The sequence below is a fragment of the Phoca vitulina genome, unplaced genomic scaffold, assembly GCF_004348235.1.
Source record: "Phoca vitulina isolate PV1807 unplaced genomic scaffold, GSC_HSeal_1.0 scaffold29, whole genome shotgun sequence".
NCBI lineage: Eukaryota > Metazoa > Chordata > Mammalia > Carnivora > Phocidae > Phoca > Phoca vitulina.
In genome coordinates this window covers 12,288,777-12,316,598 of record NW_022589732.1, presented here as the reverse complement: position 1 = coordinate 12,316,598, position 27,822 = coordinate 12,288,777, and the positions used below count along the sequence as shown (strand labels likewise).

At 55.8% G+C, this 27,822-nt stretch overlaps 1 protein-coding gene across 1 annotated transcript in view; it reads right to left on the bottom strand.

Moving 5' to 3' along the window:
• Positions 1 to 21,932, bottom strand: part of CDH23 (cadherin related 23) — a 359,724-nt gene extending 337,792 nt beyond the window's left edge. Inside the window, 2 exon segments of the mRNA XM_032423932.1 lie at positions 15,549 to 15,626; positions 21,865 to 21,932. Coding sequence (XP_032279823.1) covers positions 15,549 to 15,626; positions 21,865 to 21,931 — 145 coding nt within the window. The 5' untranslated portion in view covers position 21,932.
• Positions 21,933 to 27,822: the final 5,890 nt, after the last annotated feature.

The window sequence follows — 27,822 nt, the reverse complement described above, 5'->3', positions numbered from 1 at the left end:
GATGATGAAGGTTGGATTGCAATAACACGTGCAGACTGGTACCTCGTAGGCACTCAGTAAACAGAAGCCATTATTACCACCATCACTACTCTCATCCAGAGGTAGCAGAGCACACTGAGTAAGAGGCCAGACGCTGGTGCCAAACCACCCAAGTTCAAATACTAGCTCCACCCCTGCTCACCAGCTGTGTGATCTTCGGCAAGTCACTGCAACTGTCTGCCCATTTTCCCACCTATGAAACAGTAACGATAATGACAGCACCTTCCTCCCAGGAACGTTATGAGGCTCGAAAGAACTCACAGCAGTCACGGACACAGAGTAAGTAATCTATGCATTAAGTTAAATATTCTGGGGAGGCCTCTAAAGAGGCCTTCCTCATAAAGAAGTGGCCAATGAAAGAGAGCCCAGCAGCCCTGGGTTTTGCTCTGTTGATGGCAGGACACTGCCCAGCAAAAGCAAAGGGGCAGAGAATGAGGAACTCACTACAAAAACCTCAGGCAAAACAGAGCAGTTCTAACATCACGATGCCTTTGACCTCAAGGATCCTGGCTCTTGGACACACTGGGGAACTGTACCCCCACGACACTTGCTCACAAGAGAGCCAACATCCTGATTTACGGGCAGGAAAGCTGGCTGGTGAGAGAATGCACACTTCCTTCACCTTCAGTCCTGCTTTCCCTGCCATTCATCCTCCTCCCCCAGAGCCGGAGAAGGGAGGCTGAGAAAGGGACGCTACCCAGGGTGAGGAACGGGGCTGGAAGGGAGGGAGAACCATCCTGTCCTTGTTCCTCATCATTCTTTTCATGGCACCAGACTAGAGAGAAAACACCTGGAAAGGAAAAGGCAACCGTTCTTGCCACATGGGTGAGGGCAGGGGGCACTCACCAGCGTGGATGGTGTGGCAGGCTCTGTGCTGGGCAAATGTCACAAGTCATATGTCACAGCGCATATGTCATCCCTCCTAATGAGGGCACCAGCCTGGAGCAGGGACAGCACCCTGCGGCTCCCAGGTAGAGCCTGTCTTCTCGATGTAGCCCCTGGTCTAATCTCAGGACGCAGCCTCTTTACTGCCATTTCTCAAATAGACTCCAATATTTATATTTTCCGGAGCTAAAAAGCAGTGCCACTTCTCCCATGGCCACGTTTCTGGTCAATAGGGTAGGTAATCTTATTGTAAAAATATACATTCTCCTCCCCCACCCCTCGCCCCCCACGACGGACAGAGGGAAATGCAGCTGGTAAACATTTTAATTTTCCTAAATTGGCCTTTAGGCAGAAGGAGAGGTGTCCACCCTCAGATCTGATGCGCTCTAAGAGTGAGGCAGGGACTGAGCCAGGCTCAGGAAGTCCTCGGACTGTCAACATCTAAACAGTCTTTTGCTTTTTAGAAAGCACCTGTGCATGCAGGGACAGGTGAGGTTCCCCAGGTGGGACAGGAGTCACCATCCCCGCCACTGAGCACCTGGGGGGCCAGGCCCTGTGCTCACCACATTCAGAACTTCCCTCGACAACAACAGCTCTGCAAAGTGCACAGGACCAGCCCCATTTTAGAGATGAGAAAATGGAGGCTCCCGGAGGTGAAGGGTCTGCTCGAGGCTTTGGCAGGCCCGGGGTAGAGCTAGGGCTCCCGGTTCCGCCCTCTGTGGCTCACGGGTCCTCACACCATGCTGAGAGTGCTCAGCCGAGAGCTGGTGACCGATGGCTTGGCTGCTGACGGCGGAGAGGACAGGGGGTGCACTGGCTTCAGAAGCCATGCGCCCCTCCTCTTCCTTCTCCTCCCTGCTCGGGCCCTGAAACACCTGCCCCTTCCACCAGATCACACCTCCTTGGGCAGGGCTCCCTTGAAGCAGCTGGTAGTGGGGGGGGGGGCACCTGAGGAGGGAGCGGTTCCCTTCTCCTTAATTGACTGTAAAGCTTTTAATGAAGGCCGTCAGGAGTAATTATGTCCTCCGCAGGGCCACTCTGTGTAAACACCAAAGGCGGGGCTGGGGGCCAGCCGCGCAGGGCATCTCACATCTGGGCTCTCCTGCTCCTCCCTCCGCCCTGGGCCCCTCTCAGTTCACACCTCTGTCTCCTGAGGATGAGCCAGCGCTGTCGCAGGCAGGGGCCCTGCCACACAAGCAGCCTGGCGAGGGGCGGTACTGGGGAGCCCCACACCGTGTCCATCAGGCGGCTGCCGCCGGGGCTGTGGGACAGGCAGGCCTGGATGGAGGACTCACAGCCAATTCCAGGGGCTGGGGAGCAACATGGCGGGGGTGGCAGTCTCAAAGTGGGGTCCCCAGACCATCAGAAGCATCACCTGAGAACTTGCAGAAAATGCAAATTTGCGGGCCCCACGTGGGCCCACCTACTGAATCAGAAACTCGGGGGGGGGTGTGGTAACAAGCCCTCCAGGGGGTTCTGAACTACTGGGGAGAGAGAAAGAACGATGGGAAAGGCCCGCTAGCCTCAGTTTACAAGATGGGGAAACTGAGGTCTCAAGAGCTAAGGGTGTTTACTAAAGGCACACAGCTGGGAATGGAGCCAAGTGTGCCCCAGGGATCAGACTGCCAGGTTCAAACCTTGGCACTGACATTTCAAGTCAGGGCATGAACTTCTCCTCATCTATAAAGCGGGGGCAGCAGTGGCCCCATGGGTCTTGTCCAGGGGACCAGATGCGAGAGAACCCGGCACAGGCTCTGCATGTTGGCCCTGCCATCACTCCGAGTCCCGTGATGTGACGGGGCGCAGAGAAGGGCAAGAGCGAGATGTGGACCGGGTTAAAAATAACAGAATGCTGGTGCCAGCACCACCCTTGCCCCCCGCCGCCCAGGGCACTGACTGTTAATAAGTCCTGGGCACCCCTGCCACAGGGACGTCCCTGCCACCTGAGCGCTCTTATCCCCGAGCTGTCTCCGAGCTGCGCCGCGTGTCTCCCCTCCATTGCCTCTGGATGCCTCTCCCTCCGAAAAGGCTTTCCTGACCTAAGGCTGTCAAAACCTAGGATGAATGTGCTCTTGCACAGGGACAGACACATAAGTCATTACACACAGAAGGAGTGACACTCGGGGCCAGTCCCCATGCCATGCTCCAAAGGGGACATCAAGAAAAGAAGGTCTTCACTGTCCAGCTACTGCACATTCCAGGCGACCCCACCTACCTACAAGGCTTTAAGACATGGTCCTTGCCCTCCAAGAGTTTACAACTTGGTCTATCCCCTAGAATACCAAAGTGCTGCAGGGGAGGCTGATAAGGACAAACACCCAGGGTGACCAGGGCTGACCTGAGTGGCCAGGACCCCACAAGGGGCTTTGCGCCCCTGGCCTCATGCCCTTGTGTCAGTGCTGAGCAAGGCTGAGCCCATGAGGTCACCTCCCCAGTAGCACACTGCGTCCGCACACTACAGATCCACTTTGATCTGCCAGGGAATCTGCCAGGCTGTGGAGGCCATATTCCTTAGCGATGAGACTGGGCTGACCCCAGGGGAGACAGGCTACCAGAAATCAAGCAGATCAGGGCACCTGGTGGCTCAGTCAGTTAAGCGTCTGCCTTTGGCTCAGGTCATGATCCCAGGGTCCTGGGATCGAGCCCCACGTCGGGGTCCCTGCTCGGCAGGGAGACTGCTTCTCCCTCTCCCTCTGCCTGCTGCTCCCCCTGCTTGTGCTTTCTCTCTCTTTCTCTGACAAATAAATAAAAAATCTTAAAAAAAAAAAAAAAAAAGAAAGAAATCAAGCAGATCTGTCTGTAGGCTCTGATTCACCCACCTCCACTCTACCCAGCCTGTTTGAGGAGCCCAGAGCCAGGGGGCCACACAGGGACCCAGCAGGTGGGCACCGCTGCCCTTACCCCCCATTCTGGGGCAGCACTTGATGAACAAGGTGGGAAGGACGAGGACCTGCTCACAGAGAGTCTGGGAGCTGCTTCTGGGTGACCAGACAGGGTGAGCTGGGTGCCTGGGTGCTGCAGGCACTACTCGCCGAGAGAAGTGGGAGACAAACTCCGCCTCCCTGCCCGTCAGGCTGAGTTATCCACAACATAGGGTTTCTCTAGAGAGCTCATAAAGCAGCTGATGCGGCGAAGCAGGTCTACACTCAATAATCCCTCCATCTCACTCCAGTCGGACGCCGGCATATTCATCTTGAATTATCCTTTTCAAAGGCCAAATCAATCCTCGGGAGCACCGGGGCTCTGGCCACACAGTCTTGCTGCCAAGAGAGCCAGGAAAGTGGGGTCTCTGAGCAGCGCTAGGACACCAGGGGGTGGGGACAGAGAGAGGCGGTGGAGGCACGTCCTCTCCCTCGCCCGACGGCAAGGGGCCCGTGGGGGACCAGAGTTGAAGCTCCTGTCTCTTGCATCCACTGTGGCGTGCAGAGTGGGGGAGCGCAAGAGAGGCCAGAGACGGTGGGTGAGGAGCCTGTACCAGCCTGCGGATAGAAGATTCTCCTCTTCACCTACTCTGATCTACTCACCCCGCAAAGAGGATAAAGTGTTGTATGGAGGGAGAGAGACCTAAGTTTGAATCCAGCTCTGCAACTTCGTGACCATGAGCCTTGGGGAGGTGACTGCCTCTCTAAGCCTCAGTTTTCCTCATGTGTAAAATGGGCTTAATAACCACTTCCTTCATAGGATACCGTGAGCATGAAATGAGCAGGCATGCCGGCCTATTCTATCACCTTCTGAAATGCCTCTCCTATGGCTTCAGCCGGTCAAAACCCAAAACCCAAAGCCTTTGTGTGGTACCTGGCAGACAGGAGGGTGACCGGGAGCGAGAAGGTGGGCGAAGTCTGTCCTAGGTCAGAGGGCCGGCCCCGGGAGCTAGGGACCTCCAGAATCAAGCAGAGCAGACTCAGGGGCGGCTGTCACGTGAGGAGGAACAGGCTGACTCTAGGAGCTCTGGGCAGACCGGGACGAATGGGGACCATAGCAGGAGGCCAATCACCCATTAGTAGGCGGGTGGCCCTCATCGCCCAGTGCGGCAGGGAAGGGGCCCACTGCTGCAAGGGCCCACCTGGCACCTGCACCCCCTCTTAGCAGACAGCTGCGCCAAGTGGGCTCCTGGTCAGGCTGGGAGGGGAGACCAGGGACCTGTGGGCCTCTCCCACCTGGAAAGGGAAAACGCCCTTTGGGAGAGTAACACATAAAACCATAGCAAATATTTATGTGTCAGACACAGTGGGTTTTGGCCCCTCAGCATATCATTCCTGAACCCAACCTGCTTCTTACCTGGTTGGGAAAATGACGATGATAATAGTTAGCATCTATTAGTCCCAAGCACGGTTCTAAATGCCTGAAGTTAACTTACTTAATCCTCACCACTATCCTATGAGTATACACAGTGTGTTCATCCCATTTTCCAACTGAGTAAACTGAGGCAGAGAGAGGCTAAGTAGCTGATGATACAGACCATACTTGCTGAAGATGCAGCAGAGGGTTTCTTGGAAGAGGAGGCACTAAAGACAAGTGGCTCAATAAAAATAATGTCCACCATTTGTCCAGGAACTCACAGGTCCTCTGAGCTGTGTAAAGAACAGTCGGGGCAAGGGGTGTGATGACAAGTTCAAAACCAGCTCTGCCGGCAGAGTCTCCCCAACTAGCTGAAAGGTTTGTGGCTCTTGTAAATCACACCTTTCGGCTGGCCCCCGGGGAGCCCAAGTGTTCCCAGGTGACTGCAAGCTCAGCACATCCTCGCCCGACGACGGCTCATCTGCCAGCCCACCAGCTCCCCGCAGAGGGAGTGTCTGCCCCCTGGTCACAGCACAGCTGGCCGAGGCCCCCACTGCCTTCCCTGACGGTCACTGGGAAAGGACGTGGGCCCAGAAGCAAGCAACCTGGTTAATCTCATACGCTCATCTATCTTCCCCAGTCATTTTTTAGCAAGAGATCCAACTCTGTGTAGTATGTCTGGCAAGGATTAGCATCTTTTGAGTACTGCGGGGAAGTGAGGCATGGACAGGGAATTGACCTGCCTAAGCTCATTCAGCTGCACGAGCAGAGCCAGGCTGGGACCCAGGTTCCTGCCCCGGTCCTGGGCCTGTGTGCTCAGACCAAGCGTGCTGGCCACTCTCTTCTCCCTGGGGCAGTTGTGCCTTCACCCTAGGTGGACCCTTGGCCACTGAGACCCTTTCCCAGGTGACAGGTTGGGGAAAGGCCCACACCATCCTGAGAGGTAGCAGAGTAGGGTATTAAGTCTGGATACTGGAGCCTGAACTCTTAGGATTCAAATCCTGACTGCTGTGGGAGCTTGGGCAGCCTGCTTGACCTCTGAGTCTACACCATGGGGATCATGATAGAACAGACTTCCCATCACTGCTGCAAGGATTCAATGAGACCATGCAGGTAACCTAACGAGTAAGACACAAGTACTAAATAATTACTGTTATTATTTTTATTTTTAACCACAACAACCTATTTCTGCCATCCAAGACACAACACAAATTGCTTGTTCCATGGTTGGCCGGCCTACTTCATCACCTTCTGAAATGCCTCTCCTATGGCTTCAGCCTGTCAAGACCCAACTGCTCACTGCCACCTTTACTATAAAGCCTTCTCTGTCCCTGTGCCCAGGATAAATCCCTTCCCACTCTGAGCATTAGCAGCATCTGCGGCTCCCACCTTCCACTTGCCTGGGGTGAGCTGGACATTTCCCATGAGCCCCCTTCTCCACTCCTACTGGGGGCTCCTTCAAAGCAATGACCCACATACAGAATCCCAAAGTTGTGGTTTAGTGCACAAGCTTGGGGTCAGGCAGCAATAAGTTCAAGCCCAATTTCCAGCCCATACAAACTGTGCGAGCCTGTGCAAGTTACTTATCCTCTCTGAGCCTCTGCCCCCTCATCTGTAAGATGGGGTAGTTATAGGGCCCACTTTCTGGGTCTGTTATGAGGATTCAATGGGCCATGTGTATGAAGTGCTTCCCTAGACACAGATTAAGTGCAGAATGAAAGATAGCTGCTGTTTTCCCAGCTACGTTGAATGTGCATGACCCTGCCCCACCCCCAAGCACGGCCTGGCACAGGTGTCCAGCGCAGGCCATTAACGGCCTGCCCACATGGCAGGTGGCACATCATCATTATCATTAGTGTTATTATGGCAGCATCCACCCATGTGTTGAGGGGCCGTCCGTCCACGGCCGGGGCTGCCACAGGTTCCAGACGTGCCCAGGGAGAGGTCTCAGGGGAGTGGCTACAGACCACAAGATCCCTCAAAACCATATACCCTTTGAGGGCCTATGTTGCCCTGAAGAAAGACAGAGAGGACGCAAGGCCACAGAAGCATCCAGGCCCTTCCAGGGATCCTGTGAGTCACCCTGCTCCCGCTCCTAGAAGGAACAGTATAACATCCCTACTCTGAGGTCACCAGGAACCCAGGGCCCCAGGTACCTTGGTCCCAGCGTCTGATCATCTGGACAGATGGTGGGTCACCTCCTTCCCTCCAAAATCTCACACCACCCCCCTTCCAATGCCAACAGCCCCAGGGAGTCTCTGGGCTACCTCACATTCTCTCCTTAAGCACTCTACCCCGGACTGTGGCAGCTGCGAGGCCTCTTCTCCAAACCTCAAGTCCCAAGCTCCCAGATGACCAACCCCTTTGTCCCCAGGCCCACAGGGGCCACGTGCCGGCATGGGCAGAGTCCCCTAGAGCCTCTTCTGCAGCTGGGGTGTGGAGTTAGGGCAGGCTTCAGTCTGGAATCAACAGTAACTCTCTGGGGCCCTTGGCCAAGCTCCCTACCGTGGGCCTCAGTTTCCCCATCTGGAAAGGGGGAGTGTTTGACGAAGATAGTGGTCATCGAGTTGCCTTGCAGGAGGCTCTAATCGTTCATAGCAGGCCTTCAGGGGGTCCTTCCAGTGGGGGGTAAAAGTGAAGGTGACGAATACAGGCTGTGACCTCTCCCCTCGGTCTACCTCTGACCCTAACTTCACCCACAGATGATTCTCCTTAGCATTATTATTTCTAACACACTGTGTATTTTCTGTATCGTTATTAGCTAGTGGGCTACACAGTACAGGTGGTTGGTGGAAAAGCCCAAACCACGCTCAGAGCACATACCCACCTGATATCTGGGACCCTCTCACTGGACTCCCATCTACATCCCTCTAACCCTGCAATGCCTGTGGCTTTGCCTCTGACCCTTGCCAAGGAACTGCTCTGGGGGACCATGGCCTCCTCTCCTCCGTGTCAGTCCTAAGGAACCCTTTGGTTAAGAGAAAAACCATTCTCACCCTGTGATTCCTTCATCCTCTCCTGAGACATGATTTCTTCCCTTTACAGAATGGGAACGGGGCACAGGGGGGAGGGACAGCCTCCTTTAGGACCCTAGGTACAGGGAATGGTCCCAGGAGAGGCCAAAACCCCTCCCAGACTCCAGTCCTACCCACCCCTCTCCACGTCTGCTCCCGAGCCCCGTGCCCGCAGGCCTGGCCCTCCGTTCATGCCAACCCTCCTGCAGCTCGCGCTCCAAGCTCGGTAGGGACTCCCTGCGGGAGCTGTTCCCAGTGCTTGCCAGCACCCTGCTCCTCTGTCTACGGAGACAGCTAACGTGGGGTCAGCCCACCTGAAAATTGCTCTCCCCGGGTCCAGACGGAACAGCTGGGCACTGATGGAGTTTGCAGGGAAATTAATCAGCGCCGACTGGCCGCGGTGCCAGGCGCTGGCTGGGCCTGATCCATCCTAATGAATCCCGAGCTCCCACCTTAATGGTTCCTGACAAGACTAATTTAGTCGCTCAGGTGATTAGCGTGGGCATTATCACCTGAATTGTGGCTCAGGATGCTTTGGGGGTACCGAGGGGTCTGCTGGGGGAAGTCAGCTCCATGTGCAGTGACCTTGGTGACCTATGAAGGGTCTGGGAGCCAAGGGGAGGGGGCTCAACGAGCCTTCTGCACCCATTCACCCTCATGCCTTCTTTGCTCATCCCTCTAAACTCGCTCAGTGTCTGCCGAGGGCCTCTTTGTACCCCGCACTGTGCTTGGCACAGAGCACATGCAGGCCCAGCTCGCTCAGCTGCAGGATGGAGATGATGAGGCCTCTCTGAGGCTCCCCGTGGGGTCTGCAGGAGGCCAGGTACTGCGACCCCTTACCAGAGGTGCTGGCAGGAGGCTGGCAGTCAATAAATGCTAGCTAATATTATGGCTCCACATCTTACATTATACATAAATACTAAAATTATAATTAATTGTAATGTCGATATTAATAAAAGTAGTAAGTAAAAATGAATAGCCGATGGGGAGTTACACACAAATAACCATGAGAGAACTCGCTGAGAGCTTTTAGAGAGGCGAATACAAAGTGGAGAGAGGGTGGGTGTGGGGGCAGCTGCAGGCCTCATAGAGCAGGTGACATCTGAGCTACACCTAGAAAGAGGAGTAGGAATTCACCAGGCAGGAAGGGGAAAGAGCACTCCCTACCGAGGGACCAGCCTGGGAAAGGCGCAGTGGGGAGACAGAGGTGAGGTATTGGGGTGCTGAGTGTGTCCCCATGGCTGGAGATCAGGGTGCCTGTGGGAGTGGTAGGTGACAGGCTGTGATGAAGCGTTCTCACTCCTTCCGTTAGGCCCTTGGGAGGCTTTTGGCTGGCGGTGTTTAGAACTGGGATAGAAGGAGTGATGTTGGTGCCCAGCCCCGAGGGACACCGTCCCCCTCCAGGACCTGAGGTATGAAGATCAGGGTCACAGCCAAGGTAGATGGACTAGATGTCCTCTGCCCCTCACAGAGCTCCTCCGTCAGCCCTGTGGGTCCCCAGCAAATACACCACATGCAGCCCTGGCAGGCTGCTGGGGTGATAAAAACACGACCCCGGCATGGGGGGGGGGGGCTTCGTCATTCACAAGCAGAGGCACGCACAGCATCTGTGCCATCTGGGGCACATGCTCTCTCAGGCCCACTTCCTGGGCAGCCATCCCTGTCATCACCAACACCTCGCTCCTGACACCCTTGAGAGGGGAGCACCTGGCCTGAGACTGCAGGAGGGAGGGTGAGCAGGCATGGAGCCAGCTCAAGCCCCTGCCAGTGGGAACACCACACCCCCAACACGCTCATATGCTCCAGACTTCACTCCTTCCCCGAGGTGCCCTGAGCCCCAGGCATAAGCCAGGCCCGGGGCTGGGCCCTGGGGACACCGACATGGTCCAGGCCACCTGGAGGCATTGACAGGGCAACAGGAGAGGCAGATGAGCAACGGAGCCACCAGACCGCCGTGACTGGGATGAACAGAGAGGAAAGAAAGCAAAGGAAGCAGCACTTGAACCCTGCCTGGAGAAACCCAGGAAGGCTGCAGGGAGGAGGCAGCATCCGAATTGACCAGTGGAGGCTCACCATGTTCCAAGTAGCAGGAGCAACAACCGCAGGGCTGAGGTGGGAACCCGCCTTTCATGCTCACAGAGCTGCACGGGGGCCAGTGTGGCTGGAGTGGAGTGAGCAGGGGAGAGGGGAGGAGATAAGGTCTGACAGGGAGCTGGACTGCCTTCATATAGCTTTCATTCCACGTGGGATGGGGAACTTAAGCACACCTCATGAGGGTCTCTGTCTCGGGTTCAAAAGCACCCCTTGACCCCTCAGCTGCAGGGGTGGGGAAAGGCTGTAGCAGGGCAAGGGGATGGGGAGACCCCTGAGACCATTAAGAAGCTGCTGAGATAGTACAGGCCTGGACTGTGGTGGCGGGAGCCAAAGGGGTGAGAGGTGAGAAGATTCTGGAAATATTTTGAAGATGGAGCCAACAGGATTTGCTGAGGAATCCGATGTGAGGTGAGGGAGAAAGGGAAGATGCAGGGACAACCCCAAGTTTCTAGCCTGAGCAACCCGGGGTGGGGGGGATGCAGTTGTAGCTGAGATGGGCAAGGCTTCAGGGGAAGCAAGGTCTAGGGGAAGGGTGGGAGTCTGGCCCGGGCGCACTGAGGCTGAGAGCCCTTCCAACACCCAGGTGGAAACACTGAGCACAGAGGTGGGCACACAAGTCTGGAATGTCTTCTGTGAGGAGGCCCAAGAAGGAGGTAGAAGCCTCTGACTTGTCAGCATATGGGCAGGACCAGAAGCCATGAGCCCAAAGGAGACGGCCATGGGGCTAGGACATGGGGAAGGCATATAGGAGCTGGGCCCGGGGCCCTGCAATGCTCAGGGGTGCGGGAGGCATGTTGGAGGCTAAGGAACAGCCAGAGAGCTGATGTCCTAGAAGAGAAGACCAACGGCTGAAAGGCCACGGGTCCAAGAATTAAGGACTGGCTTTAGCCACCTGGAGGTCACTGGTGACCTTGACGTGGGCCATACTGGTGAGAGTGGATTCAGGAGGTCACCTGGAGACAGCACCCAGGAAGCAACCATCCCTCATCCTAAAGGTACCATGTGGCCGTTCACTGCTGACAGCCAGGGCCACCGTGGGGGCGAGGCCACCAGCCCAACCAGGCATTGAGTCCTTGATCTGCCCTCGCTCTGCCCCTCCCAGGCCAGCTTAGCTGCCAAGACAGGTAGTCACGTCTGGAGCAAGACGCACAGGGACAAGGGGGCCCTGAATGTTAACAGGCTGGGGGCAGCAGCAGAGCTACTTAATGACTTCATTTTGCTCCTGTCTTCCCTGGCTGGGAAATGGTCCTCAAAAAGAACATCAGGCAGAGGGAATTGGAACTGGAGATGGGGGAAGAGATAGAGAGACACAACGTGTAACCTCCGTAAGGGATCTGTGACCTCCCACTCGGCTCCCCAGCACGCTGCCGCTGGCCGGAACTGAGGCGGGAGCGTAGAGAATGCAAAGGCTCAGGTTTGTGGTGAATCCAAGTCGCAATCTCTAGCCCAGGAGAGAACATTCGCAGAAACTACAAACCCACAGAGCCTGCAGCCACCTCTACTCCGATTCTTAAAAGGAATTTGAAGACACATTAGTTAAAGCACTTTGTACACTACCTCGAGCACTCAATAAACATAGTTATTATAATAATATGTATTATACATATATAGTGTATCATATATTATTATTATTAATCTGTAAGGCTCCAGTGGTCAGAATTAGGCTCAATGGGTGGGAGTTCCAGGGACAGATTTCAGATTAATATCAGGAAGAATTTTTCATTCCCAGAACTGTCCGACAGCACGTTTTTTTTTTTTTTAAAGATTTTATTTATTTATTTGACAGAGAGAGACACAGCGAGAGAGCGAACACAAGCAGGGGGAGTGGGAGAGGGAGAAGCAGGCTTCCTGCGGAGCAGGGAGCCTGATGTGGGGCTCGATCCCAGGACCCTGGGATCATGACCTGAGCCGAAGGCAGACGCTTAATGACTGAGCCACCCAGGTGCGCCCCACAGCACGTCTTACAGGATCATGAGCTCCCCATCATCATACATTGAGGAGAAGCCAGATAATCAGCCCCAGAGCTGGAAGTTGGTCTGCCCACAGCTCTGACCTCCTGCCACTTTCAGACTGACTTGGGCTCTGCCTCTAAGCCATTGGTATTGACCAGCCCACTAGACCCAGCTCCTCTCTGCACCTGTTTGTCCCTTTCGCAAAGCTGTGGCTGGCAGAAGAGCTCAACCAGTCATCCTCGGGCCACACACAGGCTCTCCTTTCAGTAACAAAACACTCCAGGTATGGAATCCAAAGACAGGACTCCCATCCCCATTTTGTAGGCTGGAACACTGAGGTTCAGAAAGCAAAGGGCCAGTGAGGGCCAAGCCTCCAGGTCAAGTCTCTGGGCTGCCCCATTCCACATGGCAAGCAAAGGGCCAGCCCCTTGGACAAGCTGTTTCAACCCTTACCCTCGCCCTGGCCTCTGCCGGTCCGAGGCCTGTACTCTGCCACAACCATGTGAGTCCACATCAACCTCTGAATGGCTCAGGGCCACAGAGGTGACAGCACTCAGGGGAGGTCTGGCCTGTTATCTGAGGGCCTGGAGATACACTGAGCCAGCAGGACTGCCCAAGCCAAAGCCCACTGGACCCATCTTTCCAATGCCCTCTCATCGGTGAGATGGGAGGTAAGGCCCAGAGAGGGGCAGTGCTGTGCCCAATGCCACACAGTGAAGAACAAAAACTGAATTCACGCCTTTCAGGCCAGAGCTTGCTGCCCCATCTTGATGCCAAAGGAAGGGAGGGACCAGGAGGGTAGGGCCCGGCTCAGCACCAGCCCCTGCCCGGAGAAAGGAACAGAGCTGTCTTCCAGCTCACTGAGCCCTGTCTCATTACTACGGTCCCCCAGAGCCAGGGATCAATCCCCACTGCACCAGACAGACGCCCCTGCTGTGACTGCCAAGCACAGCTTTAATGGGGCCACGTCCTAGGAGTTGCTCCCGGAAGCCGATCGATGCTAGCATCTGCAGAAGACAATCAAGAGCCAGAGCCAAAGGGAACTAGAGCAGGGCCTGCTGGAGGGCTCACTGGGGTGGGGACGTCCAGCCTATGGCTCATCATTCTCAGCACTGGCCAAGCAATATCCGTCCCACCCCACCACCTTCCCTGCACCACAGGCCTCCGAGAACCCCACGCTCAGGGCTGGCCAGGGTCACAGATGGGGTGACGGAGCCAGCACCGCTCACCTGAGAGCAGCCTTCACCTCTCCCAGCCAGCAGCCCTGGTCCATTAGTGGTGGCCACACCTCGGCCTCAATGGCCCACCTGTCCGGAATATATTCCCTCCACCACAAAGCAATGTCCAGGAGGATGGGGTTAGAACAGAATCTCCTAAAAATCAGCTGCAGGAAATAGTGTGTGAAGGAATGGAAAGGGAGCCTTTCAGGACTCTGCTCAAGGGCCACCACCTCCCCAAAACCTCTCCTGCTTCCTCCTGCCTCTGCTCTGTCCCCAGAGGGACACCCCTTCCTCCTTCAGTCCTCCGCTGGGACTTAATCAGACATCCAGGCCGGCCCCCATTACTGCGACATTGACTTATCCTTCTGTCGAATTCTGCTCTGGGAGCATGGCGGCCAGGCCTAGCATGGAGGGTGCACACCCTCTATATCTGATGAACTGAGGAATGAACCCAAAGAGCCTCTAAGGATGATAAAGGCTGCTAACATTCATTCATTTACTGAGCCACATATACTAGGCACCTGCTCTCCATCTCTGCACCAGCCCCATGCTAGGCCTGGGTGTGGGGAGAAACCCCAGATGAATCCAGAAGCCCCCAAGCATGCCCTGACACAACCCCAAGGGGAGGAAACAGCTCAGCAGCATCCCCAAGAGATTTCTAGGTACTCTCTCCATCCCCCACTAGAAGGTGAGTAAGCCTGTGGAAGAACATTCCAGAGAAGCAGGCAGCCTCCCTCTTGGAGGACCATTTAAATAACTACATCCACAAATCCAGCCTTTCAATGCTGATCCATGGGGGGTGCTAGTCACCAAAAGAGCTGCCACATTCCATAGAGACCCCCCCATGGGCCCTAGAAATGAAGTGCCACTGGACTGTGGAAAAATCCCCACAATAGTCAGAAACACACCTGCTATGCCCCACACCCACCTGGAAAAAAGCTTCCACCAGAAAGACTGGAAGGAAAGACCTCTTCAGGGGCTGCTGTCATGCGCCCCAAACAGCCGGGGAGAGTCTGGGACCCACTAAGGCTCCCGTCTTTAAGCAGAGATTTTCTTTGAAGAATTTGCTCTTCTTCTATCACACATCTACATTTGGTTTTATATAAAAGAATGTTTAAAATGAACTATGAGTTCAATATCTTCACACCCCTCCCCTCTCCATGCCATCCCACTTCATTTTCAAGGACAAGCGATGCTCCAGAAAGGTGCACCACACCAACCCCAGTACGCTGCTTCTGGGGCACAGCCCCATCCCTAGACCCACAGAGTAGGCAGACCTGAGTTGAAGAAGCCACAGGTGACAGGCACTTTCCCTAAAATGACACCCACAAGAATGAGGACCGAGGAGGGAGTGTGGAGGGAGGCGGGAGGGACCTTTCCAGGCACCGTTGTTTGCAAGCATGCTCCCAGGAACGAGAGCCTTCCCATCAGCACAGCGGCAAGATGGGTTTGTTCCATTCAACCCCCATTTCTGAGAAGCTCCTGGTCCCCAGAGCCGAGCGAAGGCCACAGGGCTATGTGTGCACATCTCCCGCTGCAGTTGTAGAAGCCAGGCACTCGGGAAGAGGATCATGGGGACAGAGCTGTGTCATGAGGTGACTCAAGCTGGGGTGGAAAGGGGTGCTCGTGATCACCTCCTAAATAGTCCTTTTCTTTTCCCTCATGACAAAAACAGGCACACTCAATGCAGAAAACTCAGTGATCACAGCGAAGTACAAAAGGCTATAAAACAAAACCTATGACAGCTGCCATCTTTAAATTTCACAAAGAAGAGGAATGAGCCATTTTGTAGAACAAAACTAGTGCCAAAGTGGAAGTCAAGCAAGTTGGGCTCAATGTGATAAATCCTTGGACACTCAGAACTCCCCTATGTTGGAAGGAACAGCCCTGGGTTGTACTGAGTGCCTCATCCCCGGGGACAACCAAGAAGAGGTCGTACGAACATCATGGAAGAGCCTCCAAATGATGGGCGGAAGACGGCCTCCATCTCTAAGATCCCCTTCACTTGGGGGAGCGGAACCCACCCCACGCCTCCTGGCATGCCCAGCAGCCCCGTACCAACTCACCCACAGGTGTGTCCTCGCTGATCAGCAGGTATGTGTCAAAGAAGTGGTTGGTGAAGAAGGGCAGTCGGTTCACCTGGCCTGGAAGTCAGAGGACAAGAGTGTCAGTCAAGTACCCTCATGCCAGCTTCTGGAAGGAGACACAGCATGGGGGCTGCAGAGGGCACGGAGCCTGCATCTAGGGCCACCTTCCCAGGACCCCAGCGAGTCCCCGTCCTGCCCCGAGGTAAATGGGGAATAATGCCAGTAGGGAGGTCGTATGGTCAGCGAGGCCACCAGCCCCATGCGGCCCTGGCATCCTGGGCCACACGGAGACGTGCTGAAGCATAAAATACATGCAGGACTGCAAAGACTTGCTATGAAAAAAATGGGTGTAAAATATCCCATTAACCTTTTATATTGATGACGCGTTGAAATGAAAATATTGCAGATATATTGGGTGAAACTTATTATTAAAATGAGTTTCTTTTCTAATTCGGCCCCTAGAAAATTTCAAGTCACACACGTCGTATTCCCCCGGGGCCACCTGGCTGCAGATGGCACGTGAGAAGGACACAGCTTGTACGCCAGAGCCGGACATGGCCTGGGGAGCTCTCAGCAGGTCATCTGTCGTGGGAAGGCCCGGCCAGCCCATCCCACAGGAGAGTAACAACAACTGCCATCTATGGACACTTCTCTGCGCCGGCCACCTCTGTGCCCTCCCTCCATCTTCGCGGTACAGCAAGGACTATCATTTCCCCATCTTACTGTTGAGGAGAACGAGGCTTGTAAGGGATCAGTAGTCACTGGCCCAGGGTCACACAGCGAGTAAGGGCCCAGGCCTTATGGGGCCCCTGGGTGGTTGGCCCCGTACCACTCTGGGATGGCCTTGGGGTGATGCGGGCCGGGTCTGGAAGGAGTTGGGGTGGTACCAGTAGGGGCCCCTCATACCACAAGTCCCCCACATGAGGTCCTCCTGAGGCTGGCTTTACCTGTCCCCTGAGCCCCCTCGTAATGGTCTTCAGTAGTGTGGTATGATACAAAATATATTTGGTCTTTGTCCCAGCTCCTGGCACAGAGCTCCAAAACTCCTTAGAATTTCCAGAGCAAGAGGAGTGTCTTTCGTCCTTTCTAAGGAGCCCCAGCTGAGTGTACGCTAGCGAGGGGACCTAGGGTGGGGCTGGTGGGCAGAAAGACAAACTGGTTAGAGGGTGGGCACTTTTAGCCCTCCCCCCATCCCCGGACCTGCAGGGAGGGGAGGGGCTGAAGATTTAAGAGATCCGAGGATCTTCCAGGAGGTGAACACAGCCCTGTGCTGGGCTCCTCTCCTGGCGCCCCCCGAGAGGACATGGAAACTCCACACTGCCCTCACCCCGCTCCATCTGGCCGTCCCTGAGTTGTACCCTTTGTTTAACCCCGTAAATGTAAGCAAAGTGCCTCCCTGAGTTTTGAGAGTCACTCTAGCTGATCAAACCTGGGGGGGGGGGCGGGTGATCACAGGAACCCCTGACTTATAGCTGGTAGGTCAGGGTACAGGGGGCCTGGGACTTGTGACTGGCTGTGAAGTGGGGGGTGGTCTTGTAGGCCTGAACCCTTAAATCTGTGTACTCTGACAGGTATGCCAGATAGAGTCAGAATTGAATGTTAAGTAAATTGTGGGACACCCAGTTGGTGTCCAGAGAATTGAAGAACTGGTTGTTGGTGTGGGAAGACACCCCAGAAGTAGGCAAGTGAGGAGGGCACTTCCCCTTCTGCCCCTGCCAACCAGTGGGTATCGGGTCTGTCTCACACGGGGCTGACGTTGTGCTGCCGTAAGCAGCTCCTGCTGGGTCCTCTGGGGATGCCCCCCATTTCTGCTGACCTGGGGTTCTCTCAGGGCCTGTGCCCGGCTGGAGAACAGAGGCCAGCTCCCAGGAAGTGAGAAGCTGGAGCCGAGGGAAGGCACTTCCCCCTCCTGCCTGAGATGGCTCCTAGTGGAGGGGTGGGCAGAGCGGCATCTTTCCCTCCTCCCCCTAAATGTGCTCAGAATGATGCCATTTCTGATTCCTCAAACATTCTCTCCCTTCCTGGCTAGGACTGCTGACCCTCCTGCCTTCACCTGTCCAAGTCCTATTCATCCTTCAAGTTTCATTTTAGACACCCTTTCTTCCAGGAAGTCCACCTTGATCACCATTACTACAAACATGTGCTCATACACATTCTTCCACCCTCTCAGACCAGGAATCCAGAGCGCCTTGCACATATAACAGCCTCAGAAAGAGGCCACTGGTCAAGGACCTTGCCTTTGTTTGGAACTTCGCTGTGCTTTCTAGCTGCATGATCTACCCATGCCTCAGGTTACTCAGGTGTAAAAGAGCAACAATAAGACTTTCTTCATGGTTGTCCTGAGGATCAGGAGAGATTACATATGTAAAGCGCTTAGCGCCATGCCCCAGCATACAGCCAGCACTGGATAAATGGTAGCTACCATTAATATTGGTAGTTATAACAGTACCACCCGCTCAGCCAGAGGGGGATGCTTTGGATCATCAAGAGGAGCCTTGGGCTCCGGTATGGGAAGCAGGGTGAACCCAGGGAGAAGGCTCAGGGGTGCCCAGAGAATACAGCAGTGGGCTTGGGCAGCGGGAGAGGGAAACCAGAGAGGAAAAAAAATCGCCTGCCGCAGCATTATTCATTTTAAAAGTTTCTTTTACAGGACCTGCCGATAATCAGCTGCGGAGAGCTCCACACGGGTAGCTGGCAGGGCCTCGGAGGCACGTGTCCCCTGCCACAGACCGAGCAGGGCCTGTGTTCTCAGAACAGTCCTGCTGCCCCCAGAGGCCCTGTGGCCCTGGGCTGCCAGGGCAGCACCCAGGGACTGGGAGGGGGCTGGCAGGAGGGGGTGGGGAAAGGGGCACATGGACAGGTTACTTACTCGTTCTCTTAAAAACCACTTTCAAGGCACCAAGGCTCTGTCCTCCTGAGGCAAAACAGCTGCCTCAGGAGCTTCGAGACCTCTAGCCAAGCTGGACTGGGAGTGGATATACAAGGAGAGGGGGCACAGGAGACCTGAGTGATGGAGAGTCCCAGCTTCCCGTGCCCAGGACCCGCTCCTCTGTCCGTGCCCCACACACCCCACACACACCCCTCCCCCATGAGTCTACATCTAGCGCTCACTCTGCCCTGGGGGCGTCTCCCTGCCTTCCCCGGCCACTCACACTGCTTGCTCCCTACACAGTAGATAGGAGTCCACCAGCTTTGAATATGGCCGACAGCACCCAGCATCCAGCTTCTCACTGCTGCCGGCCTGAGGGTAGCGGGAAGCAGGGAGGTTCACAGAGAACACAGCATTCGGGCTGCCGCTGCTGAATGACAAAGATTCGGGAAGGGCACAGAGGAGGGCAGTGTCCTGGCCTGGGGCACCTGATCCCAGAATGACTGGCACCAGGCGCAATTTGGGGACGCCAGGCCAGGAAGCACTGACTTTATTCAGGGTCGTGGGATGGGGGGATTCCTCTTCAGGCTTGACGAACACGGGGAAGTGGCAGAGCCTTGAAGCAGCTGGGCCTGGATCCAGCCCACACCTGCCTCCCCAGGTCTCTGATCGCTGATGGGGGGCTGGAAGCACAGGGGCTCACACTGAGATCCATGCTGTGGGGAGCCCCCTGACAAGGGAGGAGTCCTGGGCAGAGAGGACAAAGCTAGAGGCCTTACATGCTCCGCCAGTCGCTGCTGCGTGGCCTCAGGCAAATCCCTCTTTCTCTCTGGCCCCCATTTCCAAGTGTCAGGAGAAAAGCCCTGCACTGCCCTCCCAGCCCGCCTCCCTGCCAGGGGTATCCTGTCGCAGCGGCTGCACTGTGGGCCCTGGGCGTCCTGGGGGTCAGAAGCCTGACCTGCTGCTGTCGGGCATGAGAGCTGGTAGCCCCACCATCAGGAACCCCCATGCCTCCTGCCTGGGGACCAACTGCAGGACCCAGCAGGATGCTCAGGGGCCAGGCCAGACAAGGATGGGGCAGGGCAGGCCTGCTCAGGCCTTCACCTCCTGCCTTGCCAACCGGCCCACATTGAGAACACATTGAGGCCAGAGAGGAGGAGGGTAGCAAGCTTCGGCAGAGAGATGACAGGCTGACAAGGGGGTGTGACATCTAGGGGGGGTTAGCCGTGAGCCTGACCCATCTCTGACTGCCCAGGATGGGAAGAGAGATCCACTGGGGCTGTGGGTCCGATGAAAACAAAGTGGGGAGAGGTGATGTGGGATGGTCTGGGGGACAAGGGAAGGATTAGGGGTCAGGGGCAGGTGTTGGAAGGGCAGGGTGCAAAGATGGTGTCCTTCAGTCCCTAAGGCAGCCATGGCCTCACCAAGCCAAAGGAATAACACTGGCAACCTCAGATGGGGACCGGAAAGAGGGGACCGTACCCAGCAATGAGAGAGAGAGCACCCCTCATATACACACAAACAGACTAACCCCCAAGCAGGCTGGTTTTGCCACACAGTTGCTGGGTGGTCTCAGGCAACTTGCTTAACTTTCTGTTTTCTGTGCCCCAGTTTTCTTCACCCGGAGAAAGATACAGCTCATAATCAAAGAGCTAACACGTACTTAGCACCTAATACATGCCAGGCGCTATTCTAAGGGCTTGATATGTGCATTAACCCATCCGATCATCCTGACAACTGAAGGAGGGGAGTCCTATGGTCCTTCTGACTTTAGAGATAAGAGAGCTGAAGGACAGAGAGGCTAAGACACTGCCCCAGGGAGGCCACTGGAGAAGTGGGGCTGGAACCCAGGAGTCCTGGCTCCGTGCTGCTCCCTTGTGCCCACTTGAGCTGCACGAGCCATCTTCCATCCCCAGAGCTCAGGAGGAAGCTGCCACCTCTACTGAGGATACAGCTGAGCTCTCGGCACCTGTTTTATTTTTACATCTGTATTTCTTCTTCACAGCGGGGCGGGGGGGGAGGGCGTGCGCGTCCAAGGTCATAGAGCCCCTGGGGAGACTGAGGAGAGTGTCCTGACTTCTACCATTCAGCAGAGCCAGAGGGTCAGAGCTGTCTCGGGTGCCCCCACGGAGGCCTCCCCGAATGGGGCTCAGAGGGCAGGTGGGGGAGTGCTATCCTGACAGACGCTCCCGTGGAGGATCAGAGACCCTGACTGAGGCTCAGCCTCACCCTGCTTTGCATGACCTTGGTCCAGCTGCTTCTCCGGGTTTCAGTTTCCCTGCAAAGTCGGCCAGGAGCTGAGAGAGGATCTGAGAGGCTCCCCACCCCCTGGCTCTGCCCTGAGAGTCTGAGACTACGTTGTAATCCCGGGTTGCCTGGATGCGAGTGAGCTCCCCATCACAGAGGCACGCCAGCAGAGATCCTTCCAAACTCAGGGGCCAGGAGAGGGGAACTTCAAGAGACTGTCGGGCAGCCAGCGCAAGGCTGGCTTCCTCCGGAGACTCCCTGGCTCCCTGGGGGTGTCGAAGGGGCTGGCCTGACTCAGGAATGTGTTTGCCCGTGTTACCAGGCACACCGTGCCCACAGCTCTTCCCTGGGGACACCCTGGCCCCAGGAGACAGCCGTGCCTGCGGTCCTGGCCTTCCTTCAGCACAGCCCAGAGCTGCTTTGTTCCTGGCCACCAGCTGTCCGGGAGCCAAGGGACCGGCACATGCCCGGGTCCTTCCCGGCCTCCGCCATGGGCACCGGAGCTGATGCGCATCTGGCTGCTGCAGGAGGCAGGGGAAGGAGGGCTGGTCCTGCAAGGGGAAAGGGCTCCTCACCGCCACACCTTTGCTCCAGCTGGTCCCTCCTCTGGGATTCCCTTCCCGTTGCACCCCTACTCTAAAACGACTTCCCAGGCTTCAAAGCCCAGATGAAAGTTTTCCCTCTGGCTGGGTCCCTCCTGTCCCAGTGAGTCTTTTCTCCTGATGGACTTCTCTGGAGCCCTGTCCACCCTTCATTACCACTCTGCTCACCTGCATTCGATGTCGTAAGTCCTAGCCATGTCTTCCTCTCCCCGCTAGGCTCTGGGCTCCCCCCGGAGTCGGGCACCACAGACACACATCCTCACACAGCAGGTTCTCCCACGGCAACCGTGACACTGAAGAGAACCGAGGCCGGGCCCTGCATCCCACAAGCACAGTTCACAGCACGGACGCCTCCTGCCCCCAGAGCTCGCCTTTCCAAGGCTCCTCCCCTGCCCTCACGGGGAGCCTGGTATTTTCAGCCCTGGGAGTGCTGCAGCAACTGAGGCCCAGAGAGGGAAGCGCGTGCCCAGTCACACGCACAGCAAGGCAAGGTCTGCAGGCCCGGAGCAGCCCTCTCCCAAACCCCGTCCCAGAGCACGAACCCCGTGTGGCGGGAAGGGTAGAGGGTCGGACTTACCCCAGCATCCAGAGATCAGCACAAACAGCCAGGCCACGAAGCAGCTGGTGGCAGCGTGGCACCTCATGGCTCCTGGGGACACAAGGAAGGAGAGGGTGACAAGTCTGCTCTTGGGAGCCCCTCCCCCACCTCCCCACCCCTGCAGCTCCAGGGAGAACTGGCCTGGGAAGAGGAAAGGGAATCACCTCACATTGGGGGGTGGGGGGGTGGGGGGAGCGCACGTGGGAAAGAAGGGAGGGTCTGCATCACTGGGTTTCATCCTCATCCAGGACTGGGTATAACACAGCAGCCTGGGCTGGCGGCAGGGGCCGTGGGGCCGTCTGCCCTCGCGGGGCTGGCTGCACGCCCTGAGAGCAAAGCTCAGCATCCGACACAGGACACATGACTGAGGCATTCTGGGCTCGGTGGGAGGAGGGAGTTGTTGCCTTGGCAGCCCCAAGAGTGACGGGGCTTGGTTAGTGTGGGGACAGGGATAGGAGATGGGCGCTGAGCAGGAAGTCAGGGGCCTAAGAGAGGGCCTGGCAGGCCCAACAGCCCAGATCCCCCAACCTAAGTGCCCAATGGGCATGTCTTTTCCCACTTTTTATATCCACCGTATTCTCTTAAAAACTTGGATATGAAAGAAGGCAGCAGACCACAGTGTCCAAAGAGGCACAGAGAGGAGAAGTAACTGTGCCGGGCTCCACAGCAAGCCTGTAGAAAGCTGAAGCCAAATTTCTAGGGGCTCAGAGCGAAGCTCCAGAGAGATCTGGGGCCTAGCCTCCAGAGGCTCAGCAAGGCGAGATCCCACCTCTAAGGGTGTTGGGGAGGGTGGTTGCTCCTCCCACCACAGCAGTGGCCCCATTACAGCAGGGCCCTGGTCCTCTGGCCCCTTCTTACCCTCGTAACAGCTCAGGGATGGGCCTCCCGGAGACCAGCAGTGACACCAGGAGGGGCCCACACTTCTCAGCTGGGAACCCCCACCTCTCTCTAAAATGCCAGCCCTGCTCGTGCAGGGACACAGCCCACACACCTCTGCATCCCCTCAGGCCCTAGCCAAGGGCCTGCACATCATCCTCTAGTTCAACAATTTGCTCAGAGACTCCTGGCTCATGGGTGTTGGGGTCAGAATCTGGACCCAAGTTGATCTGCCACCTCCCTCGCAGATGAACGAGTGGGAAAGACACAGGGAGGTGAAGGGAACTAAGGGAAGGGGTTTTTGGAGAGACTTCCACATGCATGACCCAGGGGCAAGCCACAAGCTCAGATCCCGTCATTCCAGACCTGGAGCGGCCTTTGTCAGCCCAGGCCCCAAGTGGCCCATGACATAACCGGGCCGGGGTTCCTAATACACAACCAGCGATGGCCTGTGATGCCCTTTTGTTTCCCTTCTAACTGTACTTAAAATGTCCTGATTACTAGGCATGAAACAGCAATTTGAAGAATAAAAGATTCTTAGATGTACTTAAATAATAAAAGATGCCCCCCCATATATTCCTGTATTTCCACCCCCTTGAGCTTTAGGATGTTAATAGCCCATCACAGGGGTACCAACCGATACGCTACCTGAGCCAGGCTGGTAACATAAAAGAGGGAGATGCCAGGTGGGTGGGGATGATGGCCACTCAGAAGCCACGGGCTCTGTCCAAAAGTGGCAGCCACTGACGTGTTCCAGCCAAGAGGGAACGTGGGCCCCGTGTGGCCAAAGCTTCTGATTTTTCTCAATGAAAAGCTGGCGACGTGGCTTTTTATATGAGTTCAATTTTTAAATGTTGGCAAATAATTCCCTTTCATGAGCCTAACAGGACGTGTCTGAAGGCCAGAGTGGGCATGCATCCTACCAGGCCGTTTTCCGCACCCAAGCAAACACGTTCGCATTACACACACGTATGGAGCAGTGTGGCTGTGTTTATCTTTAGAATAATGGAGTCTGCCTCTACACAAAAGAAATTTGCTCTTCTCACATCATGATATTTCACGGATGACCCTCCAGGTCAACGCTGCTCCATCGACCCCCCTCTTTAGGAGCTAAATCATATAGTTCAGAGGGTGGATGGGGCATAAGAGACACAAGCATCCCCTACGGGTGGGCATTTGGGCATTTCCAGGGTCCCACCACCACAGGCAAGGCCATAATGGCCCTCCCTCTGCATGGAATTGTGGGGGGCCTCTGGTTGCTCTTGAACACGGCTCTCCAGCTGCGGCATTACTGGGTTGATCAGCTACCACACTGAGCATGTACGTAAACCTTTATTAGACATCGCCATATTACCTTCTGGAAAGGTGGTGGCAATTCCCACCCCCTCCGGCAGCGTAGGAAAGGGCCTTTGTGCCCACCTGGAAGTGATCCCTCTTTTAAATGGCTGCCAATCGGATGCATGAAAAATGGTATGGCATTGTTGCTTTCATTTGCATTTCCCTAATTACTAGTGAGGATGAGCACCATGCCTTTTGCTAAATGTTCAAACCACTTTCCATCTGTTATCCTGCGTTAGTCTACCATATCCTGCAAAGAAGCTAGCCAGCATTGCTAGCATTATCCCTGATTTACAAGTGGAGAAACCGAGGCACAGAGCAATTAAGTGACAATCTGACATCTCCTGGTGAGTGAGTGTCTTTAAAAAAAAAAAAAAACAACTCCAGCCCTCTGCCTTTCCAAACCAGATGTTATAAGAATTAAACAACATCTGCCAAGAACATCATCCACAAATAGCTGGGGAGTGCAGCCATCCTGTGCTGGGGCGGGGGGTGCGGGAAGTTTGCCATGGAAGGAAGGAAGGAAGAAAATGAACACTTACTGGGGACAACTCCCACAGACCAGGGATTTTCAGACGTATTCTTTTATTCAATCCTCCCAAATGTCTCTATAGTGTAGATATTATTGTCCCCATTTTACAGAGGAGGAAATGAAGGCTCCCAGAGGTCCTTCTAGGGCGGGAACTGGCTCCCTCACGCCCTGCTGCTATCCCCCATCCCCGACACACCGCCCACCCCATTTCCTAACGTAGAAAAGGGAAGGCAAGGCCCTTCCCTCAGGAGTCCGATACACAACACAATAGATACAGGATGCATGTCTGCAAAGAGGGGTGCACATGTGCGCAACACACACACACGTGCAAAATGCATCTCATTTCCACAACTCTGGCTCAGGCTCTGACACTGCCAGGCACACTGTCCCCAACCCGTCTCCTCAACCGTCTGCTTCCCCTTCTCTTCCGTGGGTCATCGGCAGCCAAACATAGCCCTCCCTCTGCAGGGTTGGTGCGGCCACCGCCGAAGCAGTTCGAAGCAGGGGCAATGTTGGCTCCATGCTGACTCCCCATCCTCAGCTTGGGGCAAGGTAGCCTAGACAGTAGAGCGAGGGGGTACACAGGCTCCAAAGGGTGAAGCAGAGTAGCCAGGCAAAGGAGGGTCCGTCCCGCTACTGGGTTGTCCCTGAGCTCCCAGTTCTCGCTCTTCCTCTGGCCCCCGTGGCTATGGGAGGGAAAGTGAGGCCCAGAGACAGAGGCTAATGGCAGCGGGAAGAGACCCCTGGGCCCTAACCTCCAGCCCAGGTACCATAACGGATGCTGCTCTGTCTGCAGGCATGCCCTTGACATTGGGGCTGCGCAAGTGTCACGTGTCCCCCCACAGAGCCTGACCTTGCCCTGTCGTATGCAACAGCCCTCCCACCTCCCACCCAGCACAGCTGCGTGGCCTCCTCCATCACGGGAGGCTATACCGCCCTCAGGATGGGGCCTGAGCTCCTACCAACCCTCACCTGTCCCCACTGGACCAGGAAAGAAACACACAGCCTTTTGTGCTGGGCTTCCTCTCTAGGCCTGGGATAAGTGCCAGATACATGCCCCAGAGATACGAGCAGGGTCTCGGCCGGCTGCCCCCCAAATCTTTCAGGTGCCTGGCTTAGATCCCATTCCTGCAGGAAGACTTCCAGAAATCTCTCAAACGTACCCACCGCCAAGAAGACATGGAACCAGGCCCCACAGCTCTCAGGCTGTCCGTTCTGAACATCCTCCTTCATGCTAAGCCCTGTGTCTGGCACTGGGGGAGGATAAAGGGCCATGAGAATGGCTGGAAACATGCACTAGGTGTCAAACAAGCGATCGAGACTGTTGCTGCTCGAGGCCATCAAAAGAGAAGTGCTGAACCTTGTAGAGGAGGTGAGATGGGGGCTGTACACGTTTCAGGGATTTGCAGGGCTAACATTCACAGAGCACACATTAGTGCCGGCCACTGCAGTGTGCACTGTGCTCTACGTGCCGGGGCTCAGAGGGTTTGAATAACGTGCCCAAGGTCACACAGCTAGTAAGTGCCTAAGTCTGGATTTGAACCCCATTCTGATGGCTACCAAAAGTTGGTCTCCCAGCCTCAGCCCCAACCTTTACTGAGCTCAGACACGTGCCCCAGGGCGGGCCCAGGTTAAGGGCCTGGAGGGAAGGCCCTGGGCAGAACTCTGCATCAACCAGTGAGCCGGACCTGGGAGAGAATTGCAACATACTTCCCGGCCACAGTCCGCAGAAGCCGGTGGCAAGGCCAAGTGCACGTGCCAGGAAGAAGGGGGACAGCTAGGGCTGGGGAGTGGGCTCCTGCTTAATCTGCCTTTCCGGGCTATTGGCATCTCACAAGCCTTGGCCCTGAGCCAGTACCAGCAAGACAATGTATACGTACACCATCAGAGGTGACCAAGTCACCCATGGCTCCCTCCAGCACCATCCCCAAGAGGTTAATACCTCTGTCCCCGGAGGGAACAGACTACAAAAATTACCATACGCAGGGCAGCAACGCTACCCACATTGGCTTCCACCTTCTCCTGTGCTCAATCCATAAACACCTGCTACTCAGGCAGGCCTGGGCTGAGGGCCACAGGAGAGGCTCTGACAGGTGGCACAGTTACAGCACCCAGGGAGTCACCCCACATGGGAATCACCTCCCCAGTCAAAACAAAGCCTCCACTTACACCCCCGAGAGCTGGTGAGCTGCAGAGAGAGGCCTCCAAGCCAGGTGTGGCCACACGGCACGTGTCTGCCTGGACATTACGTGTCAGGCACTGTGCTAGACACCAGCACACAGAAGAGAACAAGCCGAAGACCTCGCCATGGAAGAGCTGCCACTCCCAGAAGAGACCAACACGGACGGCGTAGGTGGACAAGTTCTACAGTGCGTTTGGAAAAAGGAAAGGAGCAGGATGAGGGTAGTCTGCCTATCACTGAAAGTGCTATACGAACAGACAGTGAAGAAGCAGGAGAGTGAGCCATGTGGTTATCGGGGAGAAATGTCTTCCAGGCAAAGGCCACAGCCCGTGCAAAGGCCCTGAGGCAAGGGTGTGCTAGCACGCTTAAAGAGTAGTGAGGAGGCCAGCGTGGCTGTAACTGGGTACATGGTGGGGAGAGCTGCAGGAGACGAGGCCACAGACACAGTGGGCCCATCACTGATGTGAGTCCACTGGGAATCATGGTCTTCAGCCAGCCAAGAGTGACATGAAGGAGTCAAGTTTTACTGGAGCACTTGGCTGCTGTGCTGGGGACTGACTGTAGGGGCAGAAGCAGGCAGACCAGTGCGGAGGTTACTGTAGTGATGGAGGCCAGAAACATTTGAGGTCTCTGGCCAGGTACTGGAGTAGAGAGTGTGGGATCTGGCAGATTCTGGGCATATGTCAAGGTAAAGCTGAGCGGGTCTCCTGCTGGAGAAGATGTGGCTGTGCTAGAAAGACCTGAGCCTGAGGGTCTGGCCCAGGCCCCTGGAAGGACGGAGTTGCCGTTAACCAATTGGGAGAAGGCTGCAGGTGGAACAGGCTGAGAGGCAGGGATGGAAGTTCAGTTTAGGGCATGGTGAGTTTGGAATGGCTGTTGACAACCAAGCAGCAATGTGGGACAGGCACTAGGACACCCCCAACTAGCCCTCAGGCCTGGTATCAGCGTATTGGGGCTACTTGGAGCCACCCGAGGGACAAGATCACCAAGGCCCCACACCCTCAAGCTG